Source organism: Echeneis naucrates, chromosome 7, assembly GCF_900963305.1.
Source record: "Echeneis naucrates chromosome 7, fEcheNa1.1, whole genome shotgun sequence".
Classification (NCBI taxonomy): Eukaryota; Metazoa; Chordata; class Actinopteri; order Carangiformes; family Echeneidae; genus Echeneis; species Echeneis naucrates.
This window is the reverse complement of record NC_042517.1, coordinates 9,421,156-9,435,656: the sequence shown is the minus strand read 5'-3', so window position 1 is coordinate 9,435,656 and position 14,501 is coordinate 9,421,156. Positions and strand designations below refer to the sequence as shown.

Genomic DNA, 14,501 nt, shown 5'->3' with positions numbered 1-14,501 from the left:
TTTTACATGGTTTTTCTTATAAAGAGGTTTATTTTTAAATGTATTGTGATACCACGTTCTAAAACCCAGTACCTAAAAAATAAAAGAAAATCACAGCTCACTTTGTAGAACAAATCCGACCTATTCTGCAAAAAAAAAGCAACATTTCAAATTTTTACAGAAATTGTTGTTTTTTTATGCTGAGTTAAGGCAGTAGCTCTCTCTGGAAGGACAGTTAACAAATGTGTAAATCCATACAGGTGGAGGAGAGGGACACATGATTGAGAGCTGTGTCATGCTCCGACAATCGGAGCGGGTTTCTTACCACAGTCGCATTAAAACAATTGGACAGATTTTTGAGCGCAGTGTACCACTTAAAATTAGTTAGAAGTCAGTAAGCGCAACAAGAATTCATACATAAGCCGCACTGCCGAGTGTTTGAGTTTAAAGATTTGAAGTGCGCCTTATAGTGCGAAAAATACGGTACTGCGAGGAACGTAATCAAATGCCAACAATTCGATGTCTGGACATCTTATCTTCTCTCTGAACGAGATAGGATTATCATTACATCTCAAAGTAAAGCCTCCACCTGCTATCCCGCCAATGACTTCAGCATCTCTGCCTGAATGTATCACAGTGAAGCCAGGTTTTTCCACACCCATTCAGCCAGGTTTTAATAAAGCACATAACACTGACCAAAATCGGACAGGGAGTCTAAATTCTCCGTAATGGCTGACAGTGGAGAGGATTTTATCTCCAACTCCTGGCCTTGGCCTTTGCCAACCAACAAGGCAGTCTTGAAAAAGGTTTCTCTGGGATGGAGTGGTAACATTGATTTGCTGTTTTAAAGGAAGAGCTTCCTCTCCTAAGGAATCTCTTCTCGACACAGAAATAGCCATTAAAAGTAAAAAAAAAAAAACCCGAATCATTAGAAAACTGCAACATAGTTTCTAAACAAAAAAGACAGATATTCTCAAAACAACGAACAGCCATTTTCGATTAAGCGCGAGAAGCAGCGAGGCTGTAGGTGGCGGTAGAGGACGCTCTGCTGGCTTCACGATCCGATGAGCTGCCCGAAGAAGTGAGCAACCTGACTGGACGCCAGCAGGACTATAAAAAGAAAGAAAGACAGTTGCGGCTCGATGAGTTTGGACCGAAGCGGAAGACGGACAGAAGGCTGTGACAGCTGTATGGGACAAACAAGGTACCGACACGAAGCCATCCACCATTTATTATTTACCACGCAGCGTTTTGAATCGCTTCTAGCGGGACACCGGCTGTCATGTGTTTGACCAGCCCACCCTCACTTGGTGGATAATGGAGATGTAATAAGCAACAACCAGTAAGAGGCTGAGATGGGATGCGACGATGTGTGTCAGTTCGCAGGGTCCCAGGATGTCTGCTCCTGTCCGGGTGCTGGTGGTGGGAGCTGGCAGCAGGGGGGAGATCTACTCCGAGTTCGCATCCATCCATCCTGAACGCATGAGGGTCAGGACAGGCTTTTTTCTAGTGTATTGTGTTGTCAACATTACTGTAAACATTACAGGTTAAAGAATTTGCAGTGAATATATATATATATATATATATACTTAATGAAAAAGTATAAAGGTAGCCCAGAAGCTAACTATCATCTGGAAACAAACAATTGTTTGCTTCCATCTCACCATTTCAGGTGGTGGGAGTGGCTGATCCTAGGAAATTTGCTCGCACGAAACTTCAAAAACAACACAAAATTCCCGATGACAACACATTTGACAGTGAGCATCAAAAGAGAAAAAGATGCAGTTTTATTCATTTTAATGTTTCTTTTCGTCATCTCAATGCTTATTTAATGCATCTTTCCTTCAAATTAGACTGGCATAGTTTATTGGAGAAAGACAAGTTTGCAGATGCTGTATTAATCTGTACTCCAGACCGCCATCATAAGGTAAGCAATGTGTGTTTGTGTGTGTAAGCAGTTTAGATTATGAATGGTGGAAATTGTCTCTTTGCATTTTGTGGCAAGTCATCCTCTTAAACTAGTTTTTCTTTTCCAGGAGCCTGCTGTGGCCTTTGCAAAGAAAGGCTACCATATTCTGCTGGAGAAACCAATGGCAGTGAGTGATTTGTAAAGAGGATTAAATCTAAACCAATTTAACATCAAGCAGAACATTTTAATGCCATTTCTTGTACTTTGGGGAAACTGTGAGATTTTAAATTTCTCCTTGTTTTTTTTTTTTTTTTTTTACACTCACATGACTTTAGACAACTGCTGAAGATTGTAAAGCAATTGTGGAGGCTAGCACTGAGAGTGGTGTGATGCTGTCAGTGGGCCATGTTCTCCGGTATGATCCCAACGTCCATAAGATAAAGGTGAACACATTTACAAGTTGACAACACAGTCACTGCATCTGTTCGATCAGCAAAAACAAAAGCTTTGTTGTCTTGTTAAATTGGATTTCTTATGAGTGTAAAAATATTCACCTTAAGTGGAAATGAAAATGTCCTTGTGGTCAATCAAATACGTCAGTGTCAGTCAGTTAAAATTTCTCACTATAGTTTGGTTTAGGAAATCTGATGACAGCAAACCTGTGTCTGTGTTAAGAAGATTTTGTTTAGAAACTTAAATCAAGTAATCTTGTTCCAGGACCTGATAGATGCTGGAGTTATCGGTGATGTGATCCATATTCAGCACCTTGAGCCAGTAAGAGTGAAACTAGATGAAAATCAATACAAAACATATTAATATTATAAATCATATTTCCTCATTAGTCCTGGTAACTATAACCTTGGTGTAATTCCTTTTTTATTTCTTTAAATCAAAATTAAGAGCAAACAGCTCAGCTAACAAATGTGTATATTAAGAAAATTTAGAGCAGATGTTGTTCCAATTCAGACTATATCAATATTGTAGTGAGTGGAATTAGTACAGTGTCGCATTTATGTTTAAACAAGATCCAATCTCTTTTTCAAGGTTGGCTTTTATCACTTTGCTCACTCATTTGTACGAGGAAACTGGAGGAATGAAGCGGAGAGTTCTTTTGCTCTTTTGGCAAAGTCATGCCATGACATCGACCTAATTCATAACTGGGCTGGGGCACGCAGGTAAACCATAAACAGTAGTCAATGATCAACTCCAAGCATGACTAATGTTTTGAAATGCTGTGCAAAACAGGCAGCAATTGCCTGAAAAATAAACTGTAGGTGTATCATTTTTATTTGTTGTCCTTATCAAAACTATGCTAGTTGGAACTACATCTATTACCATGGCACCCGTGTTGGGCCAGAGCATCTGTGTCATCAGGTGGTCAAGGTTGTTTATCCCTTTCCAGGTGTGTTAAAGTGTCATCATTTGGATCTGTCAGTCACTTCAACAAAGACAACAAGGTACACAGTATGTGAAGGACTAGACTATTCTGTGGTTTGCAATTTGCGTTATAATCTTATAACATAAACATCGGCTCACTTACATCTTTTACTGAGTTTGTCGGTGTAGCTTCTCAGTCATCCAGGTCACAGCAGTTTTTGTGGTAATTGGACTTCAATCTGGTTCTAGAGAATGTTTCACCTCGAATACAAAAACCTTCTTCAGTTCTTTAAGGTGACGGAAAATCCCATGTATTTTACCTTGACTGTCACTTGGAGGGGTCCTGAGAGTTGCTGATTCCCACATGGCATCGGTTTGGATGGGGAGGGGAGGGGATCTAACATGATGACAGGGTGGGCCAAAGATTTACAAATGAGTCACTGCGCGGTGGGTTTCCTACTCTCTGGGCCCCTTCTACGCTGACAACCTCAATGCAGGTGAATACCTGGGACTCCCCATCAGTTTTCACATCTCAAAGAAATCCAGTTGCCTTTTACTGATTGTGTTTTTGGATGATAAAGTTGTGTTTCTATACTGAGCATGAAATATAAGTGACTATATTGTTTTGTTAGCCAAAAGGCGCCGCAGATCGCTGCCTGGACTGTTCCATTGAAAAAGATTGCCCATACTCAGCTTGCAAAATCTACATTGACAGAGTAAAACAGGTGAACATTTAGTTACATAATTTTTTTTCCATCAACTGTACTTTACCATATTTTAATATAATACTTTCATTTTAATTTTTTGTGAATACTAGGGTGACAGCGGCTGGCCTGTATCAGTCATATGTCCAAACTCACTGCCAGACATTGAGTCAGTAACAGAGGCCCTGAGGACCGGACCATATGGCCGCTGTGTGTACGAGTGTGACAATGATGTCTGCAGTAACCAGGTCAGAAAACATTATCTTAGAAGATATTTTTCTATTTATCTTTATTCTTTGTCCCATAACTTAGAGATTGACACCTATTGAATTATGTATGCCAATACTTATTTAAATTGAAAATTCTTAACTGACTTAAATTTAAATAATTGTAATTATGCACATCAACTGACAATATGCAGTCATTATTGACAATTGGTTGCATAACATGTTTTGATTTTTGTCTTGTTTATCTATTCTGTTTGGCCAGGTTGTTAACATGGAGTTTGAAGGGGGTCTGACTGCAGCCTTCTCCATGGTAGCCTTCACTGAGGAGATATGCAACCGAAAAACAACCATCTATGGCAGCAAGGTAGTACTGGAAGAAATGAAGAGAAAAAAGAAAATGTGATAATATTTAAGATACAAGAGAAAGACTCCAGCAAAAACAAAAAAAAAACAAACAATGTGTCAGTTATTGGCTCAAAGACAGCAAGTGTTTGGGGCCAATAATAAAACAATCACCTGTCAGTATTGACCAACATATAGTGCACATTAAACCCACGTTCCCTTCAAACACCACGATTATCCAAAATACTGCTACAACCTAAAAGCTGCCGCTCTTTTGGAAAGGTTGTCCCATGGACTTTGGAACGTAGCCACCATTCAGCTTCATTAGCTAAGGCGAGATATCATGTTCAGACTCAGAAGTGACCGGAAGAGTTGGGGGAAGACTGTGCAGAACAAATTCTTTAAGGCCAAGCTCGAAAAGACATTGATACAAGGATCACACTTGTACTGGGCACTGTCTTGTTGAGACCTGCTCAAGCAGTCAGTCTTTCTTGTGGAACTAGGGGACCTTGCACAAAGTTGTGGATCTAAACTTGTGCAACACAAGGCGTTATACAAACACCTGTGCTAATCCCACTATTATACTATATTGTATAGTACAGCATGTACTGGGAAAGTTAAACGTATAGAAATATTCATCTTTATGAAAATACTTTACACAACTTGGCTGAATATACATTACCATTTTCATTATGTTTATAGGATGAAAGGTGTACACTGTACATGCAAATAACAAAAACTTAGGACACCTTGTTGCACATTGCTTTTAATTCATTGTAAAATAATAGTACTGAATAAATGTCAGACAGCCTCAAACAAAACTGAGACCTGACTGACAGCTGAAGATATGACACCTAAGCTAGTTTGTTTTTCAGTCTTACCTTCCTCAAATTCATTTGTCATTTCTGCTTCCCGGTCTCTGTGCCAGCAAAAGCATTTTTCTGATGTCCATCTACAATGTTTTAGTCAGAATAGGGTCATAGGTGTCATTTAGAAACTTACTTCAGTTTCTTCATGTTTTCATAGCGTAATACAATTCTGCTGACACCTGAACTTCTGTGTGGTGCCGTGCAGTGATTAGTGCAAAGTTCATGGGAAAGTTAAACTTCTTCCATTTCATTTCCCATCAGCTAAAAGAAGGCATCCCCTTTTTTTTTTTTTTTTTTTTTTTTTTTAAACTAGCCACTGGTCATGGGATTCAATGTGTTGAGTGGAAATTTTACTGGAGCACATTAGATTTATTGAGGTATAGTGATGGCTATGGTATGCAAAAGCGTTGAGTTCACTCCGATGAAACACAGTTAACCTTCATAATCCATTCTTAATCATCGGAAGGAAAGTCACCAGAAGCAGTTAGATGTGTCATGGTGTCATTTTATCATGTTAATCATATAAAATCAGTTGGATTATGTTGTAATCACATTCTCATTAAAGCATTCAGTGACCTGATGGCACCATGAATGGGAGCATTCTCATCTCGTTTTCTGGGTTTTTCTAGCATTTGTCACCCCTCTTATAACAAAGTATGTCTTCACAGGGGGAACTGTCATTTGACGGTTATGAGGTACGTGTGTTTGACTTTCTGACCCAGAGATCCACAAACCACAAAGCACACAAGAATGTCCTTCTGCCGTTTGGCATGAGTGGGCATGGTGGAGCAGATTATCACCTTATGGATGCCTTTATTTCTGCTGTAGCGGTGAGTTTTTAAAAAACTATTCTTGTTTAATTTCATACATCTGTGGTATACTCTAGAGATTTTATTTTATTTTTATTTTATGGACAGTTTTACAATTGATGAATTTTCACAGTTTACATTTGCTACCTGTTGGTAAGACTGACACAGGTTTTAATGGGTAACTCATATTGGTAAAAAAGGACTGTGTTGAGTGATCAGCTGTGTGTGTTTTATGTGCAGAACAATGATCCATCTCTGATCCGGTCGGGCCCTGAGGAGACGCTTTTCAGCCATTTACTGGTGTTTGAAGCTGAGCGTTCAAGACGGGAGGGCAGGATAGTTTACTGTGGTGACATTAAGAAGAGCTCAGGGCTTTAAGTACACCGGCACCGTGCCGGATCTCCGGCAAGTGTCGTTGGACTGCGATTAAAAGATCAACATTTAAAAAAAAAAAAACAAACGTGTTGATGGTTCGACCAGTCAACTGAGTTGACGCAGCTTTCCCTCTCAAACCAACATCACTAGCCAATCAGCAGGGGTGGACAGTAAGTACATTTACTTGAGCACTGTGCCGTGTCTCTCTCTCTGTTACCTGTCTGCAGCTGCAGGTCCATATTCTCTGGTCTAGTCTCGGTCCCGTTTCTGATCTGGTCCGGTCTTTGGAGGGGTGCCATCCCCGGTCTACTTTGGTTCAGCCTAGGTCATCATGTTAATTTGTGTTAATTATTTATCTCAAGTCACTCAGGGATTTTAATACTGTGTTTGTGTCCGTAGGAGTGAATGATGAAAAAAGAAAATCTGAATTTCTACAAAAAAAGTAGATCTTCGTAATTTTATCTTTGTATCTCTGCTCTTAATGTGCCTCTTTTAACCAATGTGTCAAATACTCAACAGAAATCAATGACTGATTTACTTCAATTTATTCAATACATACATACTAGTGACTTTTTCAAAAGTCATCATAAGTCAGACATACATCAATATAAATTATATTCTATTAGTTCCAGCACTGTCTATTCTCTGTCAAAAAACTGGTCGATTTGAGATTTGTAGTATACTGAGTCCATTCAGTAAAGGTCATGTCTCAAAGCTCATGGTGGTCCTAAAGAGCAGCATCAACTGGAAACATGTCTGTCTTTCTTCTTTTTCTTTTGATTCTGAGGAATGAAAGAAACCTCGCTATAAACCTGGCTACATGATCTGTCTGTAATGAACCTAATTAAATAAGCAAAGTAAGGATTTAAATATGGTGCCATTATTGAAATGCAGGTTGTATATTCAGCATATTTTCTTTTCTTTATACGTAGACAGAAAATGTACAATGTGACAAATGGATTAAGTGAGTCATAACATCTGTACACACTATCATTTGATTAAACTGAAAGGCTAAGCAGTTTTATTTATGTCTTATCTCTGTGTTTATTTAATTGGTAATAATTTTGATTTGCAATATAACTGTGCTTACCCTCTTAGTGACCAGTGTGAGGAGATCCTCTTTGCTCATTGGTTCCTCTGCCCCCAGCAGCACGGACTCTAGTGAGTCTCGGTTATAGCTTAAGTATCACAGACATTGTTTTTGAGCATACACCAGGTTAAAAAGCAAATGAGATGTCAATGAATGATTCTACTCGTTCGTGGTCTGTCAAGCACAAATGACAAAATAAAAACACAAACTTACTCAGGTGCAGGACTTGAAGCAGCAGTGGTGAGAACAACAGGTGGCTGGGTAATTCCCACTAGCTGACCAGCAATTGTACTGAGACTCTCATTCTCCTGGAGGTGAGAATGTGCATTTATATGTGGATTTTACACCACTAGGTTCGAATAAGACAAACATTTGGTTGCCCTAAAAATCTAGTGAATCTAGTGAGATCAAAGGATGGGCAGCTCATGACAACATAGTTGACTGCAAGCGCCAAATATGCTCAAGTCAGAAACTACTTTGGCAGTTCTGGCTGCTTTCCATTGATAAGACATTTAAAATCCACATACCCACTGGTTTTGGATTTCCTGGAAGAGAAGATAGGACTGCAGAGTCAGAAGCACACTGACTCTATCCTCCACCATTCTCAGGTATTCTGTTACATTTTCATCCCGAACTCCATCAGAGGAGCCCAAGTGGTTGAGAATTACCAAGTTGTCATGGCTGGTGTGCAGCAATGAATTCACACCTGATAACAAGGCAGAACATGTTTATTTTGTCCTAAGCTATTTTCAATACTTCTCTACTAAACATATCTACAGTATAGCAGATAAAAGGTATTTCAGGCTCATTCTGCTATCAGGTGAATGGCTGTTGCTACCCAACACAGAATAATGAATGTAATTCAACATTGATTCCTTTACACAAAGAAATCAAATTGTGCCCTTGTTTTTACCTGATCACCCCCAAACACACTGCAGCAAAATTTTTTCTAACTTTCACTTCATCGTGCAATATTTTCTGCTTTTGGACAGTCACATAGTAAATATTCTACATATGTGTGTGTTTTCTATTGAGAAGGGAGCAACAATAATCATAGTGTTAAGCGGCTGTAATCCATGGTTTACCTTTTTTGAGCTCACCAAGGAGTTTTTCCATGGCCTCAACATGCTGTTGATAGAGAAGGAGCTGTTGTTCTGTAGCTTCTTGCTTGATGGAAATGCTCATCTGCAGAGCCTCATGTTCTTGTGTCTGGTCATCAGATGAAAAAATCTCCATCTTGTTGTGAAGCTTCAAATCCAATACATAATGTTAGAAATGGTACAAAATGAGATTTATTTTCCACTTTCCACTCACTCTTGCCAACACAGACACACACAACACCAACCTTAGAGATCTGCCTCCGATACGTTTCTGCCTCATTGTGCTGATAGTTGATGAAGTTCAGTAAAGTGTAATTCTGCCCTTCCTCTGATGAAAATATATCACAGGATATTTTGATTGCTGATAAAATGCTCAACCTGCATTGCCCCGTTTGTGTTTAATACCCCACAGATTTTTTTCATACTTTGTATGAAATTTCTCACAAGCTTGTCAAGGTCACTTTCTGCTGTCTCATTGAAGATTTTCTTGATAACATCCTGAAAGTCTTCCAGTTTCAATTCCTTAGATTCTGGATGCTTACACTTCTCCACTATGGGAACAATTAGACAAGACATTTTCTCTACGAATCATATCAAATGGAAGAGTCTTGCATCAGAGTTGCTTTTACAGAGAATAATGTTCAGCAGCATGGGAAAATGTGTTATATTAGCCTTGAACAATATCTCCTTATTCAGCTTACAAATTTAAAACATGTATTATTTTAAGTATGATATTATCAACATATGCAAGCTAAGGTCCACTTGGATGAGTGAAATTGGAGAAACACTTGTAGTTGGACACTGCAGTAATTTATATTACTCTATAATGTTATCAGAAAAATTTTAACAATTAATTACATCATTAAAAATTATACATAAATTAATGTTGAGTCTCCAGCCAGTGTTGAAAACTTTCATGCCCCCAGAATAAATGAGTTAGTGAAATAACATATTTTGAACACCAGGTGTCAGTAGTTTATTTGGTTGGGAGTGAAGATTGAGTGATTGTAAGTTTTCCCTGGAGTTGGGTGACAGTGGTCTGTTGTGGAAATATAACATCACAAATGCAGTTTATGAAATGTAAACAAACACTCCCCACAGCAGCAGAAAGACAGACACACTGCCAATCAGCATAAGCAGTAAGGCACTTTTTTTCAAAGCATGACGTTAAAGGTCACCTTTTCTGTTGTCGAAGTCCTGGGTGATTGGCACAGCAGTTTTTAGGTCCACAAAAGCTTCAAAGTTGCAGAGATGAGAGAGTTCTTGTTCCAAGCTGAGCCTCTCTTTGATGTGCTGAGTGATATCCTTAGCATTCTGGTCTGTCAGCATCTGGCGTTTCTCCTGGATCTTCACACTTTACATGCCATGAATAACTTATCTCACAGATATACATAGTGGATGTACTTCATTCATCTAAGATGTCAGCTTATAAAGTACAGAAACTGTATATTGTATAAGAAGCAAGCAGGGACATCCAAGTGAGCCTGAAATGTGTGACTTGAACCAATGTGATCTATTCTGCTGTATTCATTTTTCCTTACTAAGGTAGTCCACGTCCCTACTAAATCTCGATGCACTTTAGCAAAGGTAGCAGTCTCTGCCTTTTCCTATTCAAATAGCTAAAGGAAAGTTTAACATATTCCTTGTGTCTGGCCATTTAACTGAGTGAAGGAGTAGTCTTTCAATTCTACACTTTGGGGCCCACATCAACAATAAACTGGACTCATAATGCAGATGCCATCTATGGATGTTCTTCCTAAGTAACTGACTGAGGTCATTCAGTGTCTGTAGTAGGCTCCCCAAGACCTTCTACCAGTCTATGGTTGCCAGCGTACTCTTCTTTGCTGTCTTTTGATCATGGGGCAGTGCCAAGACTGTTAAGATCACCAGGCTCAACAGGCTGGTGAGGAAAGCCAGCTCGGTGGTGGGTTTGAACTTGGACTGTTTGGAAACAGTGGCTGAGAGGAGGGTGAAGGTCAGACTCTGTGCAATCCTGGACAATCCCTCTCACCCTCTGCACAACAACTGTGGCTGATGGGCAGCTCATTCAGCCAGTGGATCATCCCACCCCGGTGCAGAAGTGGACACTTCAGACGCTCCTTTACGCCCACCGCCATCAGAATGTACAACAGCAGTCTGGACAGCACACAGTTCTAACCTAACTGACTGATTTCGATTTTTTTCTGGTCATTTTATCTGCAACTTTTGAAACCTTGTTCTTGTAGCAGTTTTTATCTTATTGTTGTCTCTGTCTTATTTAATGTCTTTTGTCGCCTGCCCTGTGTGTCTTATTTAATTTCTTTATTTGTTGCCTATTCTCTTGCCTTGTGCTGCTGTGACATTTGAATTTCCCCAATGGGGATCAATAAAGTATTATCTTATCTTAGATATTTTTTAGAATGTTATGGAGTAATTTACCTGGCATCAAAGGCTTCAGTACATTTAGCCATCAGGTTAAAAATATCCTTGCGAATCGCATGCAGCTCCTGGATGAGATAAGAGTTAAGTGTCCACAACTTCAAATTGTATTTTTTTTTAACACCCCCTCACTGACCATCTTACAATAAAACAATTCCATTATCAACATCTGCCTGTTGACTGGCATTTTTTTTTTTTTAACAATATTTCATGTAGAATTTAATCTTCTGTTTTAAAATAGTTTAAGACTAAAACTTTTTCAGATGTCAACAAAATGTTCAAGTGTGAGCAATTATTGTAGCACTTCCTAGGTATACTATTACCATTTAAAAAGTGACTGATGCAAACTGAATCTACCTTTTTCAGGCCAGATTGAAGATGTAGGAAGTATTTCTTCTCTGCCTGCAGTGTCTTCAGCTCCTGCCTCAACTGACCATTCTTTGACATGAGCTCACTGAAGCATGTGCGACCCTAAAATAGAGAATTATTTGAATTTAATATGGCATTAAAGGCAAAAAACCACGATCTTTAGATAAATATGAAGCAATGGAAAATTAATTCTCACCCTATGTAGTTTGTTTTCAATTAAACATAAATTACTGTTTGATTTCAAATAACGATGTGTAGTTCCACCACCGGTTCTCTGTCCTGCCAACTTCCTCTCCCATTCCACAATCTGAAAGTCAAGTCAACGTGTGCCTTCAACTGTGGTGGTACAATAAGGAAAGAATTCAATCTACACCACTGCGGGTAAAGCCCAAAGGAAAGCACACATTACCTGATCTTTCAAAGATGCCACTTTGCCTTTTTCCGCCCTCAGCTCCTCATCTATTTTGTCTCCCCATGCCAACATGGCAGTTAGGTCATGAACAAAACTAGTATCAGTCCATTGGCTACGACTAGTCTGACACAGGTGGAGATTCTGTAAAAGGTTTTCACGTTCATCCCTGAGCCTCTGGATCTCTTGCCTGATGAATAAGAGACACAGAGACTTTGCTCCAGAACTAAAGTTTAGATAACACATGTTTAACTTGTAGAGGATATAGCAAATGTCCAGGTTAATATGGACACTGAGAAAAGATATTTTTTAATAACTACGCTAGTCTCATTAGTGTTGGTCGTAATGGGGCTTAAATCTGGCAACTAGCCTTTATATGTGGCAACAGCCCTGACTAACTGAGAATTCAAGGACATTTAAAAAATGGAAGAAAATAGGATTACAATCAAGATTTCTGTGCCATGTGAATGGAGGACTTACTTGTCTCTGAGGATCAGGCCCTGGGTCTTGTCAGTATAAGCCCGTCTGGCTGCCTCTGTCCTGCGGTACTTCAGCTGCAGTCTGGCCAGGTCTGTCTCAGCTGTCCAAAAAACATCAAGCTTTAACTCCACAAAAAGTCTGGTTTAAAAACATAAATGAAGTATTTCCTTATCACCGCAGCTGTCGCCTGATCTAAACATCAGTTGAATATCTGCATTATTTACAATAATCTCCGAGTAGTTGGCTCCTGACAGCAGATGAACTCTTCATGCTGAATTTTGATCCATGTTGGGCCTGAAGACGTAGATCAGGCTGTACCAGATAACTATTAAAGTAAAACTAAAGATTGGTTAAACCAGCATTAACCTAACAACGCCTGTAAAAACATCACAGGCATCATTCCATTAAAAAATGTATTCACTTCAACGTTAGCCCAAGAGTTAAAATAGTAAACAAACCTAATTAGCTAGTGCTACCACAGCTAGCTAACGCCAAACGGAGCTAGTCAACTGACTTTTGGGATTTGTCTTTTTTCAAAATGACTAAATATATCTAACAAGAAGGTAAAGAGTGACCGATACAGGCCGTATGTATCAAAACGCCCAAATTTACCAGTAAATCAACACATACAACGATAAACAAATCTGCCAAACGGCGCATGTTTGTGGCTAATTCAACCGCCGCTAACAGCCGTTAACGTTAGCCGTTAGCCGTCAACATTTAAAACAAACCAGGACGTTCATTTGTCCAACTGATGACGGTAAATAAAATAAATGTATCTGTAAAATACGATGTGTACCGGCGACAATCACGTGTGGCAGCACACGGAAATAAGCAGAAAGCAGCAGGTGTTGTTGCTGCTACATGTGGCTTCATCTGACCAGTGTAGCCATTTTCTGTTTGCTGGAAGTGATTCTCAATGATAAGCCTCCGATTGTTTTTACAGCAGATTATAAAGGAAAATGGACATTTACTGTTGGGAGATTCAGCTGTTAATTGTAGGCGTTAGCCTGCTCAGGGAGATAATGTCTGTAAGAGCAGCCAATGCCCTTTTTTACACTTTGGGCTGTAAACATACCCATCACTTTTATTATCATTCAATTTAAAGAAATAAGTAAAGCCAAGCAGGCTATTTGTGTGCCTTCACGGTGATGGAATAAATATTGTATGAATCACATTGCATCATACTAAGGTAAAATATCTCCTTTAATTTTATCAGGCAATCACATTCCATGATGGAGGGAGGTGTCCTGGATAATTACCCCAGAACACAATAATGTCAACAACAGCACTTCAGTCCTGGACATTGCAACACATCCAGGATGACTAAGACTGGAGCAGGTCCCAGAGTCCATTCTCCCTGATGGATCACATTGTCTCGATGGTTGGACTGGAACACTTTGAAGAATACTGAGGCAAGAAGGGTGTGTAGAGAAAACTGACGAAATGACGAAATGATTGAATCACAGAAAAAGAGCCTGATGCCAGGATCAGATTACAGCAGAGGTGTTAAGAGGCACGCCTTTTTGGCAATGCTTCATTTTCCTTTGGATATAATTTGCTTTGGGCATTTGTAGTGCGAATCTCTGTAGTCCTTCAAGTCTTCAGAATTGAAGTTATTTGTTCCTCGCAAGAATAGACCTTTCACATACACACACTGACACATGAAATGCCAGAAAGACTGGCGACGTGATCTGGAGAAGTTTGCAAACTGAGTCAGCAGCTGTATTTCTGAATGACTCAACCAGTCGACCACAGAACCCTTTCGTTTCTCAGAGCCCTGCCCTCAACCCTCCCTCACACGCAGGCATGCACTGCCTACGTTTACGCGTGGCCTTACTTCACCGCAGCATCACTTCCTCCCACTTTACTAGGATACATTTAAAATTGCCAATAGCAACAGAAATATTTTCCCCCAAAAAAGAAATATATTTATTTTCCAAGAAATCCACGTTACCAATATTTTTGGAAATGTTGGGTCACTTCTTCACAGTGTCCTTCATTCCCCCCTTTTTGCTCAAAACAATTTTTTTTCCCCAGCACT

General features: G+C 39.4%; 1 protein-coding gene across 1 annotated transcript; it reads left to right on the top strand.

Moving 5' to 3' along the window:
• The first annotated feature begins 1,041 nt into the window (after positions 1-1,041).
• Positions 1,042-7,604, top strand: LOC115046438 (uncharacterized). Its single transcript, XM_029506820.1, has 14 exons — positions 1,042-1,183; positions 1,359-1,467; positions 1,652-1,736; positions 1,833-1,906; positions 2,016-2,075; positions 2,224-2,331; positions 2,606-2,662; positions 2,933-3,063; positions 3,291-3,345; positions 3,898-3,990; positions 4,083-4,217; positions 4,459-4,560; positions 6,076-6,237; positions 6,457-7,604. Exons 1-14 carry the CDS (start codon positions 1,122-1,124, stop codon positions 6,592-6,594), a joined length of 1,371 nt encoding a protein of 456 aa, XP_029362680.1. The 5' UTR covers positions 1,042-1,121; the 3' UTR covers positions 6,595-7,604.
• The last annotated feature ends 6,897 nt before the right edge of the window (positions 7,605-14,501 follow it).

What these genes read in the sequence shown, in the direction of transcription:
- LOC115046438 (XM_029506820.1), top strand. Translation starts at nt 1,122, where the DNA reads ATGAGTTTGGACCGAAGCGGAAGACGGACAGAAGGCTGTGACAGCTGT. An exon ending in CCAACGTCCATAAGATAAAG is followed by an intron (nt 2,332 to 2,605) that starts GTGAACACATTT and finishes ATCTTGTTCCAG; the next exon opens with GACCTGATAGATGCTGGAGT. An exon ending in ATGATGTCTGCAGTAACCAG is followed by an intron (nt 4,218 to 4,458) that starts GTCAGAAAACAT and finishes CTGTTTGGCCAG; the next exon opens with GTTGTTAACATGGAGTTTGA.